This window comes from Cucurbita maxima, unplaced genomic scaffold, assembly GCF_002738345.1.
Source record: "Cucurbita maxima cultivar Rimu unplaced genomic scaffold, Cmax_1.0 Cma_Scf00016, whole genome shotgun sequence".
NCBI lineage: Eukaryota > Viridiplantae > Streptophyta > Magnoliopsida > Cucurbitales > Cucurbitaceae > Cucurbita > Cucurbita maxima.
In genome coordinates this window covers 339,343-355,356 of record NW_019272032.1, presented here as the reverse complement: position 1 = coordinate 355,356, position 16,014 = coordinate 339,343, and the positions used below count along the sequence as shown (strand labels likewise).

General features: G+C 37.3%; 1 protein-coding gene and 1 long non-coding RNA gene across 3 annotated transcripts; both read left to right on the top strand.

Annotated features, from left to right (window-relative positions):
* The first annotated feature begins 709 nt into the window (after positions 1-709).
* LOC111491518 (uncharacterized protein At4g10930) lies at positions 710-15,875 on the top strand. 2 transcript variants are annotated; one of them, XM_023140461.1, is made up of 14 exons: positions 710-1,230; positions 1,420-1,502; positions 3,997-4,087; positions 4,258-4,307; positions 5,360-5,426; positions 8,794-8,903; positions 9,791-9,856; positions 10,339-10,922; positions 11,013-11,096; positions 11,242-11,317; positions 11,938-13,141; positions 13,236-13,310; positions 14,109-15,191; positions 15,307-15,875. In XM_023140461.1, the coding sequence occupies exons 1-14, from the start codon at positions 1,159-1,161 to the stop codon at positions 15,520-15,522; spliced, it is 3,861 nt and encodes a 1,286-aa protein (XP_022996229.1). In that variant the 5' UTR covers positions 710-1,158; the 3' UTR covers positions 15,523-15,875. The 2 variants fall into 2 exon arrangements, with proteins under 2 accessions (XP_022996229.1, XP_022996231.1); XM_023140463.1 differs by lacking the exons at positions 710-1,230; positions 1,420-1,502; positions 3,997-4,087 and having other exon boundaries at positions 8,798-8,903.
* Positions 6,747-8,421, top strand: LOC111491523. Its single transcript, XR_002719709.1, has 2 exons — positions 6,747-8,019; positions 8,104-8,421. It is a non-coding gene; the product is annotated as an uncharacterized LOC111491523 (long non-coding RNA).
* Positions 15,876-16,014: the final 139 nt, after the last annotated feature.

The window sequence follows — 16,014 nt, the reverse complement described above, 5'->3', positions numbered from 1 at the left end:
AGAATAAATAAATAATATTTATTATTTTGGGTGTTTATGAGATATCTCAACAAAAGAATACTCAGTTGAAATTCGAATCACTCCATAGTAAAATCGATCATTTTAAACTTGAATGATTCTAATTATGCAACATAAACTAGCATATGAGTGTAAATAAACGTGGTAATTGGCTAAAGGAAATGTAAGAACATTTGGGCGATAAATGAATCAAGTAAAAGTAAAATTTGGTTTACTTGTTTGATCAAATATCTCAATTCAGTAACTAGTAAAATTTTCCCTTCAAGTAAAAGTAAAATTTGGGCTACTTATTTTGATCAAATATCTCAAGTAAGTAATTAATAAAATTTGAGTTACTTATATGTTGATCAAATATCTCAAGTCAGTAACTCGTTTGAGATTCAAATAGTAAATGTCACTCCATAAAATGACATAACAAGCTCGTGGATATGAGGACATGCGTTTTAAGCGTAAAAGCAATATGTGCCTACCTAACTCAATCTCAATTATATATATATATAATATAATATAAAATAGGTAAATGACATATTTAGTTTGGATATTTCACTTGAATTTAAAATATGACCCGATTTGACCCGACCCGTAGACCCTTACTAGATAGACACCATTGTTTGATGAAGTTTATAATTTAATATTCGCGTATATTTGAAAGTTGAGAAGTGCTCCTGTCAATCGGTCAATGGGTACAGAGAAGCCCAGAAATTGGCCATGGACGGGCCCGCCGTTCTGTAGCCCAATTCAAACTGACTGACAGAACCTAAAATCGTCGGACCATCTCTCTGGAAAAACCGAGCAAAGAGAGAAAATCCGGAAGAGAGAAAGAGAGAGAGATCATCGGTTCCGCAATTTCATGTGAAACTTACCTACCCTCTTCTGCAATTTTCCATTTTCAGCGATGATCTGACCGCCATCGCCACGGAACCTTCACAGAACGTGGTTCTGAACAAACAAATTGCCCTGGAAAGGCATTCCAATGGGCTCCTCTAAATGGAGTTCTAGCTCATCGGAATTCCACTTCATCAACGTCTAAAATAGGAGTTGCGGGGTGCTCTATGGGACGGGTGATTAATCTACACCTTTCTGCATCGTAATTGCTTGAACATATTCCGTTATTTGACCTCTAGGAATCCTACGAGTAATATGATGGAGGAGGGTTTGATTCCAAGTGGGAGAACGGAGGAAGAAACTGCAGAGGCTTACGATATCAATTATGTAAGTTTCTAGTTAGTATCTTTGTTTTTCTCTTTGTTTCTGCCGCCATCAGCTAATACTACATAGTATGATCGTATTGAATGCAGTAGAGGCCTTTTGGAGTTGAAAAGAATCTGTGTTTATGTTCATATCTTATTCCCCCTTACGATTTTCATCATGGTTATTGATACAGTTGTGCTCGTGTTACAGGAGGTTTCTGATGAGGTGGAAAGATGTGGGATATGCATGGATGTCATTGTTGATAGGGGTGTTCTGGACTGCTGCCAGCACTGGTACACATGCTTAATCAGTTTCCGTTCCTGGAAATTTTCATGTCATTTTATGCTTGATTAACTTCTGAAAAGATGGATTTTCTTTCGCATCTCTCTCAACTCTCGGCATCCTCTCAGTTTGATTTAGTTTTAGCCATGTCTCTTAATGCTAGTTTAGATGGAAGACAGGAATTACCCGATCTCCTTGTGCTCTTTAGAGAAGAATAGAAGCTTTTCTCTTTGACTAAACTTCTTGAGGTGAAAAAGGTGTGCATAAGGGCTTCCTCTTTCTCATGAGCTCTCTTTCTCATGCTTGAAATTAGTAGTGGCGGAAATAGATTTGAAGTTCCTAGAAATAGAAACCTAGATGGCTGAAAGGCTTTCTGTTAATTTTGGAGTTTAGTAGGTGTGTGGTGACTAGTTCTTAGGAGGTGTCAGTTAGCTTAGGTATGAAACCTTTTGCATAGCTGGTCAAAGGCTGAGCGTCCATCCAGGTTGAGAAACTGGTATAAACTTAACGATACTTGTGGAATGAAGGTTAATGAGAAGGAAAAGGAAGTTGTGAATAGGGACATCATTATAATTGTGTCTAAGAATTGCTTTCATTACTATTATTTAACTGGCCAACCAAATACCCTCTTGAAATTCTTTTTGGCATTGCCTCTTATCCGTCACAATTTGTGCTCATCAAGTCTCGCGAAATTTTCTTCAAAATCAAGCCCCAGAACTACGTAGTTCGCTGAGAAAAATTTGAGGTTAGTCTAGGAGGTTGCAGATATCCTTTTGTTCCCCTACCCAAAGTATGTTTTTTTTAATTAACGAGAAAAAGAAATAAATAACGAGGGACGATGCTATTGAATTGAATTTGTGATGAAATTCCGGTGAAGTGTGATCAATCTATGGAAGCTTTGAATTTCTTTCACAGTAGCAGTCATTGATCACTACTATAGTACTTCCAATTTGGATTTTCTCTCGCTTGTTCACCTACTGCATTTCCTAAGAAGTGAAGTTTGCTAGTGGTGCATTTGGTTACGCTAAATAGTTTGCTTACGTGTAATGCTCCTGAATAACCTCCCTTTCAATGATACAAGTGATCTGATTCAGACATGCTCTTTGCATGATGTCATCAACATTGAAAATTTATCGATAAAGGATTGAAGAACTTGATTCATCCACCATATAAAGTTGGCCGGTCCTTTACAAAGCTCAAGTGCCTTTATTAGTAGCTACTCCAACTTTCAAGGTGTACCTATGTCAACTCCAATTGTCCACAATCATGTAGTGGTCATCACTATTCATTGTGTTCAAAAGATCTTATGTATTTTTTTCAGCTTTATTTTGGTGTTATTATGTTTGTTGAACCATGTCACCCAGATAAATACCCTTGTCAACTTGTGTTGCTTTACTGCTTTCGTTAAGAACGTCGATATATGATGCTACTTACTAGAGGGAGATATGTGGAAAGGCTGTCTATTTTACAGTAGATTCAAGTTGCAAGGCTCCAAAGCCTTCATTGTAGGGAGGGAGAGAGGAGAGAGGAGAGAGGGTAGGAGAGATGTTTTCACCATCTTATTTTCAGGTTCAGTTTTTGTATGCATTGGCAATTGGGCTTCAAGTACAAACCTCCATCATCTTATTTTTAGGTTCTGTTTTGTATGCATCGAGTATTGGGTTAGAATTATAAACCTTCTCTTGGTTTTCTGCATCCACTGTCAAACAGGGAGACGTCTGACGCAGTGAATCTCATATAGTTGTTAAGGGATTTTCCAGTTAGTTTGAGGAGGACAGATATTTTTGGGATGCACCTGCCCTTAGATGTTCTCTTTATTCCTCATTTTGGAAGGTGAAACTTCCTAAGAAGGTAAAATTTTTTGCTAGGTAGGTTTTACTGGAGAAGGTGAACATATTGGACCTTGCTTAGAGATTTGTTCTTTTGTTGAGGACCCACTGATGCATTGTCTATTGACGTATGGTTGAGGGTCTGATCACGTCCCTTGGAAATGTCTGTTAGCCTCTTCCATTTTGGAATTGAGACCACATTTTGTTGCGGTTTGGGGTTTCTTTAGCCTGCATAGAGATTTTTGTTCTTTGATCCATGAGGTCTTTTGGTTTCCACCTCTTTCGAGACAAGGGATGGTTCCTTTTGAGGGTTGGATTCTATTGCAGTTTTATGGCACATTTGGATTGGAGGAATAATAGGATTTTTAAAGGAGTAGAGAGCTAGTGATGAGGTTTGGTCTCTACGGCTAGGTTCAATGTTTAGTTCTATAGTTATCTGCTAGGACTTATTCTTTAGGGTGGGAGTCTGTTTTTGTATAGGTAGTCGTCGTGACTCCTTGGTTTGCGCTGTCTTTTTGCATGCTCTTTTGTATATATATATATTTTTTCATGTTAAGGAAAGTGTTGATTCTCATAAGAAAAATTTATCATCCTCTGTCCATATTATTTTCTGGTTCTGTTTTGTATGCATTTACAAATGGTTTACAATTATAACAATTTGTCCATCTTCTTTCAGGTTCTGTTTTGTATGCATTGACAACTGGGCAACTATTACAAACCTTTGTCCACTTTGCCAGAAAGAATTTCAGCTTATCACATGTGTTCCAGTAAGTTATACATTTCTTTGCTCAAAGCTATACCTTTCGCTTACATTTTTAGCATTGTTGCAGGCCTTTGCTGTTACGTATTATTTCATTTCCTTGCTGGAAGTTTGATTTCTCGATAAAGAAAAAATTCGAGCAATAGCTGAAATTTGAAATCTTGATCTGGTTTGTAGGTGTATGATACTATTGGGAGCAACAAAGTAGATGAAGAATCATTTAGCAGGTTTGCTTATTTCATTTGTTCTATTATTTGTACAATTATTTATGCTGATCCCCAATGCATTTATGTGGTATACATGGTGTTACAAAATGGCTAGCAAAGGAGAATACTATCATATTTACTGATGCATATTCATCAGAGCTGTATTCTAATAATGATGCAATTTGGACTCTTAAAACTGAAAAGAAAGTAAAAATAGCTGTTTTCACATTGCATAAGAGCTTTTATTCTGTTGGACATTACTGAACTGGAGCTTGTGCAATGTTGGTTGACTCAAAATTTCATCAAGATGGTTAGTAATGTGCATGGAGCAAGTTGGGTGGAAAAGTTATCAAATCAGCTTAGAGGCAATTTTCTGGGATTTGCAATGATGTTAAGTAACCTCCCATAGTGGTTACGCATGCCTCAAGCAGTAGGTCTTACCAGATGGAGGAGGAATAAATCTTAACAACCTACTAGAAAAAAGGAAAAAAAAATCCTTAAGCCTTTTCTTGCCACAGGATTGACAAGAAGATAAAAATCTCTTACGTTCGTACAAACTCATACATACGCACATACAAACATACATACATATGTATATTTATTGGAGTCCTATTCTAGTGAAGAGTAGAGAACGTAATCTATATTCTGTAATATATGGCACCACACTCCATTTTCTGTTACTTTTTCACCATCTGATTACAAGATACAACAGTAAGAATCATCAAGGGTCACTCAAGTTGTCCTAAACACTCGTAAAAACCTACAGTGCTTGTTCTTGTGAGCATAATATACCTTTAAAGGTTACAGATAATAATAGCCCTCTTGCCCATGTCTCATTGCTCCTTGCTGATTTCTTGGCTGTCCAGGCCTTGTTACAATTTATTTTCTTTGGAGCGAATTAAAGTATGTTTCCTGGTATTCACATATTTATATTTATTGGTAATAATTGCTACACTTATTAAATTTTCATGTGGAATTATATGTAAATCGTCAAATTGATCCCACTTATATTTTCACTCTTATTAGTTTTTCAAAATCTAGTAAACTAACATCTCATGTCTACTTCTCTGCAGAAATGACGATTGGTGCTTTGAGGGAAAGAGTAACATCTCTTTTCCATCATACTATATTGACGAGAATGTAATTTGTCTTTCTTTTTTAATCCTCCTAGCACTTTTGGGGTCAATTTTCATCAACATTTGTTCCAATTTTCTATAATAACTGACAATCACTACACAAGAAAAAGAAGATTTTTTGATAATTTTAATTTTCTTGGGAGTCCTGATAAGTTGAGCTGCTCTTCTTTTTCTTTTTTTCTTTTTTTATAATTTTTTTCCTTTTCAAATTTAAATGAACTAACTTTCATTTTTGAAAATGCTGGATCATCATAATCTGTGGTTTTCAAACTTTCATTGAGAATCGGCGGGTGGTCTAGGTTTCAAGTTCGTGCAAATCTTAAACTGTGCAAAAGAAATATCTCTCTTTTTTTTGGGGGGTGGATATTTTTGGAGATCTTATTCAAGAAAAGGCCATGTGAGTCAAATTGAAGATGATTTTTGCAATGGAGCATAGGGTACACCATAGGAATTTGAGAAAGAGGCTGGGTTGCAAGGTTTCAAATAAAAAAGTTTTGGATGAAAGCAGTAGTTACGGAAAGATTCTAAAGGGCTGATTCTGTTTGTTGCTAAAGAATGATTCTCAAGGGCTTTCATGCAGCAATGATTGAAATTGAGATTTCCCATCTTCAAGATGCAGATGATACAATTATTTCAGACCAAACCAAGAAGATTTACTTGAGAATTGGTGGTCTGTTATTTCTATTTTTTTACATGCTTCAGAACTTTCTCTTAATTTAACTACAACAGCTGTCGTTGGGATTAATGTTGAAGAGGATGAGTTGATGCTCTGCCTTTCAATTACCTCGGGATTCCTTTGGGGGAAATTAGGGAAAAAAAAAAAAAAAAGAATCCTTCTGGGACCAGGTGATCGATAAATTTGCCAAAAAGATATGCAAGTTAAGTAACCTTACTCTTTCTAATGGAGGTCGTCTTACCCTAGCCCAATTAGTTCTTCGTCTCCCTCTTTATTATTTTTCAGACCTGAAGGCTCCTGTGGGAGTTACTCAGGAAATGGATAGGTTGGTGAGGAATTTTTTCTGGGATAGAAGAATGTATAAACAGTGTAGCCACTTGGTGAATTGGGAAAAACTTCTCCCCCATTACGTTATGGTGGTCTCAGCTTTGGAGCCTTCCAGCAAAGAAACAACGCAATATTACTAAAGCGGTTGTGGAGGTTAACTCAAGAAGAAGGGACTCTTGGAGAAGGGTGATAACTAGTGTTTATGGTGAAGAGCCAAATGGGTGGAAGACTCTAGAGCCTAAGGGAAAAGCGAGAGGAAAGCCATGGTTCGAAATTGCCAAGAACTATAACTTCTTCTTCAAGTTTCTTCTTAAAGTAAGTAATGGGAGTAAAGCTAGATTATGGAACGGCAATTGAGTGGGGGTTATAACACTGTATGAGAAATTCTCAGATATTTTCTCCATTTCGAAGAATTGATGGTCTGTTATTTCTATATTTCTACATGTTCAGGCCTTAATCTTAATTTAAATAAAATGGTTATTGTTGGGATTGATGTTGAAGAGGATGAGAGAAGGCACAAGTGCAATGCTAAGTTGTAGAATTGATGCTTTGCCTTTCAATTACCTTGGGATCCTTTGGGGGTAAATTTTCAGGAAAAATCTTTTTGGGACCAGGTGTTTGATTAATTTACAAAAAGGATTCTAAAGGAGGTTATCTTATCCTAACTCAATCGATTCTTTGTAGTCTCCCTCTCTTTTATTTTTCGGTCCTGAAGGATCTTGTGGGAGTTACACAGGAAACAGGGGATTTTTTTTTTTCTTTTTTGGGACGGGGGAACTCATAAACCATGTAGTCACTTGGTGAATTGGGGAAAAACTTTTCTTCCATTACTTATGGGGGTCTCGGTTTTTGAGCCTACCAGCAAAGAAACAGCACCTTATTACTAAGTGGTTGTGGAGGTTCACTCAAGAAGAAGGGGCTCTTCGCAGAAGGTTGATAGGTCATGTTTACGGTCAAGAGCCAAATGGGTGGAAGACTCTTTGAGCCAAAGGGAAAAGCGAGAGGAAAGTCACGGTTAGAAATTTCCTAGAACTATAACTTCTTCTGGTTTCCTAATTTTAAAGTAAATAATGGGAGTAAGGTTAGATTTTGGAAGGCCAAGTGGGTGGGGAGTCTAATGCTGGATGAGAAATTCCCAGATACTTTCTCCATTTCGATGAAGCAGGATGCGGAATAGTGAGGAGAGAGATTGGTAGCCTACCGAGAGGTCTCTTTGATAGGGAGCTGGATAGCTTGGTTGGGCTCATTGATGCACTTGATGTTGTCCAGTTGCGAGAGTCCAATGACCGAGCTTTGTAGTCTCTTGATGCAGGTGGGGTATTCTCCTCAAACTCTGTTTTTTTTTTTTTGTGAAGTTGATGGGTTCTGCCTCTTCAGTGAAGTCTCATATTTTAAATGCTATTTGGCATTTTAAGTGCCCTAAAAAGTGAAGGGTTTTTTTTTGAGGTCTATAGTTCATAGAATTTTGGAATACTCGGTAAATGGTTCAAAAGAAATGCAGGAACTGGGTTCTCTCACTGTCGGTGTGCTGTCTTTGCCTTAAAAGAGGAGAATCTGGATCTTTTGGTTCTGCATTGCCTATTTGCTGCCAATGGTTGGTTCTCCCTCATGAATAGGTTCGGGGTGAGTGGTTGTTTGCCGATATCTAAAGAAAGCTGACTCCTAGAGGTGTGTTCAGGGTGGAAAATGCCCAAAGGGCCAACATTTTGTGGTCTTGTGTGGTCAGGGCACTGGTGTGGCACGTTTGGCTGGAAAGAAATCAGAGGGTCTTGGAGGATAAGTCTTCTTATCTTTAGTTTTTTTAAGTAAACAGCATACAGTTTCTAGTTGGGCGTCTAGTCACAGGAAATTCTCTTGTATTAAAACCTTACTACAGTCTTTAACAACTGGAAAACGTTCTTTTATTATGTTCAAGGCTGAGGCTCCTTCTACCCCGGCCTCTAGGTTGTTTCCCCCATTGTTCTCCTTTTAATGCAATTCTCATTTTTCGTAAAAAGAAAAAAAAGAAGAAACGAAAGCAATAGTTACGGAAATAAGTAGTTCGATTGAAACCTATACTTGTCTACGCTGAATATCCATATTATTTTCTTTATATGCTAAAGTTTAAAAGATGTGAGGTAATAAATTTTTTATATTAAGGAGACTTAGTTCCAGCTTGATCATGTATTATTAAAAGTAACGTTCACATAAATATTGCCCTGGAAATTTCAAATTTGGTACACCACTAAATTTTTTTCAAATTTACTAGAAATAAAGGATGGAAACTTTATTGCCCTGGAAAATGTTTACCCACTTTTACTGTTATATTATAGTATTAAATAATTGAAAGTCCGATGTATAATTACTAATGTACTGCTTCATTTTGTAGGCAGTTATCTGCTTGGATGGTGATGGCTGTAAGATTAGAAATGGATCTGGGTTTACTGAAGGAGAATCTGATCTTGATACCTCAATTGCTTGTGACTCTTGTGATACATGGTAAAGTTGGAGCATTCGGCCCTTCGTACACACATGCATTGATGCTTGCATAATATTCATATGTTCTCATGTGCATATATACATGTATTTGCATGCATGTTTAAGCATATGATCTACATATATAATATATTTATGATTGCCTTTGTTCGGTGGTATTTCCTATAAGAAGCATCCCTTTCTTAACCATGCTTGTAACTTCTCAAATACCCGAAGACCAGATTTTTTTTGGGAGCTTAGTCACAAAGGCGGCATCAATTCACAAGGTGATCCAAAAGAGACAGTTGAACTGCTCCTTATTGCCTTGATGGTGTGTCCCATGTAGAAATAGTAACAAAGTTCAGGACCACATCTTTGTTAAATGCAACTTTGCTCCAGAGTTTTGGGGCACCATCCTTAAGGCTCAAGGCTTTCTATTGGACAATGGCTCTTCATTCAAGAAGAAAAGGAAATATTATGGCTCTGGATTTTTTAGCTTTCTTTTGTTTGTTTTGATTAGAAAGAAACAATTGCATCTCCAACACTCGGGTGATTTCTTAGTGTGATCAGCTGGAGTTCCCTTCCGTCAATTCACATCATTTAAAATTTCAAAAAAAGTAGTCAACTGAGTTGCTTCTTTTTCTTTTTTTCTTTCTTTATTTTTTTTTTATATTACTGATTATTTAATTAACTTTTTTTTTCCCTGGGTTAGCTTCCCCATCCCGTTTCCTTACATTGGTGCAAGGCAATTTAATACCTTGGGTTCATTTTTCTCTCTCCATTATCTCTATTTGTTTTGGATACAATGATTATGTCGCATGATTTACTGATTTGTGTTATGTGATTGAGTTCAAAACTGAATTGTATTGATTTTTATTCCATAAGTTCATGTTTTAATTGTATGGGGACAGGTATCATGCATTCTGTGTTGATTTTGATCCTGAAGATACAACTGAAAGTACATGGTTATGCCCAAGGTTAGTCAGAGAAACTGTTGTTTCATTATCTTTCTAGATTTTGCAGTTTCCATTATTGGATGCAGAGTAATCGATTTACTTACTCCTTTATGCTTCGTAACTATTGGTTTAATTCAGACTGGTTTTCATGCATACTGTAAAAGCTTGAAACTACTATAAATGTAATAACAATGACCGATTGTGCAGGAAATGTTTTTTTCAGCTTTTTTCTGATAAGTTTATAAACCCCGCATCTAAAGTATTATTGTGCAGCGCATGCTTCTTTCAGCCTTGTTTTTAATATGCGAGGTGATTGAAGATAAGATTTGACATAGCATTTATGTAGGTCCTTTAGAAAAAATGTTTGAATCTCAACTAGTCCTATAAAATGACCAGTCTTACAAGTTCAAATTACATTCTTCAAACTAAACCCAGATTTACCCAGTCCTGGGTTTGCCTCTTCTTTATTTGTCTGTCACATCTGTATTATGGTTTTCCTGCAGATGTGGGGCTATTGATCAGGAAACTTCTATCAATGCTTCAGCTCTGAAGTTTAACAGTGACTTTGATTTAATGAATGCTTCGGTTGCACAAAGTTTTTCCAGAAAGGTGTCTGTATCCGTTGCTGATACTGGAGAGACAGCATTGGTTGTCTCAATGATTGGAGGAAATCAGGTTAATGAAGTACAAACTGATAACACTTTGTCAACCGATGAAATTGAAAAAAATAAAAAAATTGAAAATTTCACATTGGCTTCGGAAGCTAGTAGGCCAAATGCCACTGTATCACCATTGGAGAATACTCTCGTTCTGCCAACCCCATCAATGGAAATTACTTCTGCTTTTCCAGCACTTGGGGACAAAGAATTGGAACTTTCTTTGTCACATGATACTCCCATCAGTTTTCATTATGATTCCCCTACAGATGTTGGGTTGAAAACAAGTGCTGATGAAATTAAGACCGAGTCAAGTAGCCTTGAAAGCACCAGAAGTTCCTCAAATATATCCCACCCTGTAAACAAAATGTCTAAAGATGAATTGAGCATGGGTCTTCATCTTGGTTTATCTGTGGGCACATTCTTGTCTGGTATTTTTCCATCTAAAGATATCAATCAACAGGAAATTTATCTCTATGTTTAGGCTTAGCTCATTGCTGTTATTTTTAATGCATTTTTAGTTGATTACTTGAATGATGAAAATGGGGATCGAAGTGTTCACGTTAAGCCAGAGTTGTTTTCTTCAGAAGGACACTTGTTACAAGGTACGGAAGTATTTCCTCTGTTGCTTTTGGGAATTATTGCAAGTCCAGAGAAAAGTTAAAATTGTTTTACCTCTTTATGTAGTTTTTGGAAACTAAGAAGGAGTTCGTGGTGTTTCTGTACTCACTTCTTTCTGGATATTTTCAGTTGATAATGTCGCATCTCAAACCACCCCGGAAGCATCTATACTTATTGGTGTAAAGAGGAAACGCACAGATTGCAGGTTAATTCTATAAACTATCAAATGCAAATTTATAGGACAGTTTCCAGCTTATCAATGAAAAGTCTGCTTCTTAAGAAAAAAAAAGTTCCCAGCAATTCACTCCTCGCAATGTGTTATCAGACTGTTTCAATGTTGTTATCTAATAACAGTTTTTTCTTCTCTTTTTTGTCTCGCCTATTGGTGTAAATACTTCTTTGTTCTCTTTCTTTTTTGTCTCGTCTAAAACAATATCAACATTAACCCACTTAATGTCTGACTTTTGATGCCAACTCAATTTATGAATTGACTAGCTTCCTTCGCTTTAGGAGCTGATACTCAGTTTATTCTTCACCTCCCATCTCTGGATGACAAAGAAAGTTCACCATTCCAAACCAAAATATTAAGTTTTTACAGCCCATTAAGAACTTCAGGCTTAATAAGCCTTAGATTTCCAAACGTACTCTTGTTTTGCTCCAGAACCTCTATAGTTGATGAATTGTGTTTCAACTGCACTTTTTGACCAATGCTAATTGAAATCTACTTAGATGTACATGCTTCTTTGACTTATATTCTACAATTTCCATTTAGACTAAATTTGAATCTTATAATCTGTTGTCATGATTGTTCCTGAAATCCCTCAGTGATCACATCCAGAAGACTGCTGATAATGGAGGTGATAAAGCCAATTCTGATATAAAACTTGTTCTGGGGAAGAATCAACCAGTTCCTTCTAAAAATGATGTGGAGCTAACTGAGCAAGATGATACTGCAAAGAGTTTGGCTAGGCCATTAGTTCCTACAGAAGCCAGCTTGAAGCGAATATCAAGAAAGAAAGGTGTCAATGCTGATATAATGAGTATAGTTCGGGGCCGAAACCGCAGGCCCCTTCCAGGAAGGGGGGCATGCTCAAATTCTAATGATGAAGAGTTGGATGAGCGAGAAAATTTGACTGGTTTGAGAGTCAAAAAGATCATGAGAAGAGCTGGTGAGGATCAGGAATCATCCATGCTAGTTCAGAAACTAAGAAATGAAATAAGAGAAGCAGTTCGCAACAAATGCGCAAAAGATTTTGGGGAAAACCTTTTGGATTCTAAGCTACTTGATGCGTTCAGGGCTGCAATATCAGGCCCTAAAACCGAGACTCAGAAAAGATTATCAGCTTTGGCTGTGAAGGCGAAAAAATCATTATTGCAGAAGGGGAAAATACGTGAGAGTCTGACAAAGAAAATATATGGGGCTACAAATGGAAGAAGGAAGCGTGCTTGGGACCGAGACTGTGAAATTGAATTCTGGAAGCATCGTTGCATAAGAGTGAGAAAGCCTGAAAAGATTGCAACTTTGAAATCCGTCCTTGACCTCTTAAGAAATGGTCCAAGGAGTCCAGATGCAAAACAAGATTCTGAAGGCCAGCCCACAAATCCGATTCTTTCTCGATTATATGTAGCAGATACATCCGTCTTCCCACGGAATAATGACATCAAGCCTCTCTCGGCTTTCAAATCTTCTTCTTCTTTGGATCAGAAGAAAGATCCACTCACAGGGACTAGTAAGGTTCCAACGAAGGCTGGTATTCCTCCTCTAGCAGTAAATGCAGGGAATAGTTGTTCCGTGTCTGCCTCAAAGAGTGCTGCGGGTTCCAGTAAAGGAAATCATAGTGGAAACTCAGAAGCATCAGTTGGTTCTAAGAGTAGACCACAGAATACTGTTTCTTCTACATCCAATAATGCAATTGATAAAAGAAAATGGGCCCTAGAAGTTCTTGCTAGGAAAACTGGTGATGGTTCCAGTGCAGCAAACAAAAAGGACGAAGACTTGGCTGTGCTTAAAGGAAATTATCCATTGCTAGTATGTATTTTCAGTTTCTTGTGCGGAACTTAATATAATATTTTGTATGTCTGAATTTTTGAAACATATGGTCGTGTTTTGTTTCTGTAAACAGGCTCAGCTACCAATAGACATGAGACCAAAATTGGAACCCAGTCGTCACAATAAAATTCCCATGTCAGTAAGGCAGGTGCGGAATATTTAGTGCTTTGACAATATTACTTATTTGCAAAGTTTAAAAATGACTTTTCTCCTCCCTCTTCGTGTGTGCTTAGAAAGAGTTTTCCAAGTGCCATATTGACCAAATAAGGAAAAAAATTATTTGAAAAATGAGAGAGCTTCTATCAGGAAAAGGAGAGAGAGTTTATTGACCATTGCTTTGGATGCTACATCTTCTGTTATTCAATAAAACTGCTAGCTTCTGTTTGTTTGTTTTGGATAGGAAACAAATTGTAATAGAAAGAATGAACAATTACAGAAAGGGGAGGAATTACAAAAGGTTCATTTAATTGGCCAAAAGATGTCTATAATTGTTAATGGCAGAGTATCATTTTCACCATGATAAAGCAGTCACTAGAAATGTTTCAAGACAAAAGGCTTCCCCTTGCGGTTAAAACTGAGTTCTCTTTTCTCTTCAACTTTAAGACTCCAAAAATGCTTTAGTTAAAACTGTCAAAAGATCTTTTCGAAATTTTAAATTAATACTGATTATGTTGTGTGGTTACTCAATTGGATCCTTGTGTTGAAACCATTAATTTTAAATATACACTTCAGTTGCTATATTACTAATGGTCCTTTTGTATCCTTTAAATGTCTGCGGCAATTTTTTTCAATTGAGCGCTTGGTTCAAGAACCTTCTCGTTGATTTCTGTAGACCATCCATTTAATACATCTGATGGTGGCCAACTGTTGTACTTGTTGTTTACGTTGATTGAATGCCTCAAGTTGTTCGTTTATTTTCATTCCTTTTATTGCAACTTAAGCACAGGCTCAGCTTTACCGCCTGACGGAGCAGTTCTTGAAGAAAACAAATTTGACAGTCATGCGCAGAACTGCAGAGACAGAGTTGGCCGTTGCAGATGCCATTAACATAGAAAAGGAGGTTGCTGATAGGTCAAACAGCAAAGTTGTATATCTTAATCTTTGTTCTCAGGAGATATTGCATCGCACTGACACTGGCAGATTAAATACAGCAGCAGCAGATTTGGATTCCTCATCCCAGGCAAATGATCCGATTGATGGAACTGAACTAGCCACTCATCCAGAAACAGATCCTGAAGTTCAAGAAGCACTAAGAACTGCAGGTCTTTTATCTGATTCACCTGTGAGTAGCCCTCCACACAGAACTGAAGTCGATGATGATGATGCTCCAATGAACGACTTGCACGACGATGAACCTGAAAATGTAATAGAAATGGATGACCATCCAGATTTGGACATCTATGGTGATTTTGAGTACGATCTAGAAGAAGAAAGCTGCTTCACCACGAAAGCTACCACCAAGGTTTTGAAACCACCAGATGAAGGTGAATCAAAATTGAAAGTTATTCTTTCCACCCTAAACACTGAAAGTTCGATTCAGGCATCAGATGCCGAAAAGTCTGAGACGGAGAGTGTTGAACTTCTGAAGGATGCTTCTTGTTTGCCGAAAAATGAAACTAATGTGGAGGCCGGAACAGCCCCTTCAGAGGGTGAGAATGAAGGCTCTGTTGCTGTTCCTCTGAATAGTACCGAAGTTGAAGAACCTTCCTTGGCAGAATATGAAGAACTCTATGGACCTGACACAGAGCCACAAATTAAGAATCTTCCAGGTGAAACTCCAACAGATGAGCGTTGTGTGCCTACTCCAGCATTTCGTTCCGAGCAGAAAGATTCTTGCAATGATGGAAATTCTGTGCTAATTCAAGATGGAAATGAATCGGACATTAAACGTGAGGAGAGTGTAAAAGGAGCAGTTGCCACCACTGTTTCTCCAATCCCCGCTGCTGGGGAGTGTTCTCCCCATAAGAAGGGGAAATCCAATGCTGATGACAATAAGCAGTCTGATAGCAACAATTCTGTAGCTAAGAAGGTCGATTTCTTTCATCACTTTATCCCTCACCCCTGAACCATCGTTCTATTTTTTACATCGAACAGATCGAATAACACCTCAAATATTATAATCTTTGGAGAATAACTCAATGCAGGTCGAAACATACATCAAGGAGCACGTCCGACCTCTGTGCAAGAGTGGGATCATAACACCCGAACAATACAGATGGGCAGTCCAAAAAACCACCGAGAAGGTCATGAAGTACCATTCCAAAGATAAGAATGCAAATTTTCTTATCAAAGAGGGTGAAAAGGTGAAGAAGCTTGCAGAACAGTATGTAGAATCAGCACAGCGGAAGGGGGTTGATTAACATCAATCAATGGCATTTCATTTCTCGAGTTGTCGAAGCTTCGTGTAATGTTGTCGAAGGGGTGCTGGTTAGGAATCCTACATGGGAGGTTCCATATTCAGTAAGCAACTATGTTTCTGATTTAGCTCAAATTCTGTCCTCACAATTGCAAATTGAAGCTCCATCTTTCTTGAAGAACGCATGAGAATCCCTTTTAAAAGCTATATATAATAAAAGAAAGTGTAATTTTGTCTAAACAGAGACAAGAAACTGGTGGGAGTAGCCTCTTTAGTATGGTTGATCTCCTGTGATTGTTAAATGCATTGTTTTAGTTGAGGACAGATATAATATCAGCCCTTCTACATAATTTTCTCAATGACTAATTTGATTCTCAATCTTTGGTTCATTTTCAAAGTGATTTACGTTAACACAAAAAAAAAACCCAATATCCATTTATTTTTTTTATCCACGTCAGCAAAAAAAAAAATTAACGAAAAAATTATGAATAAATCA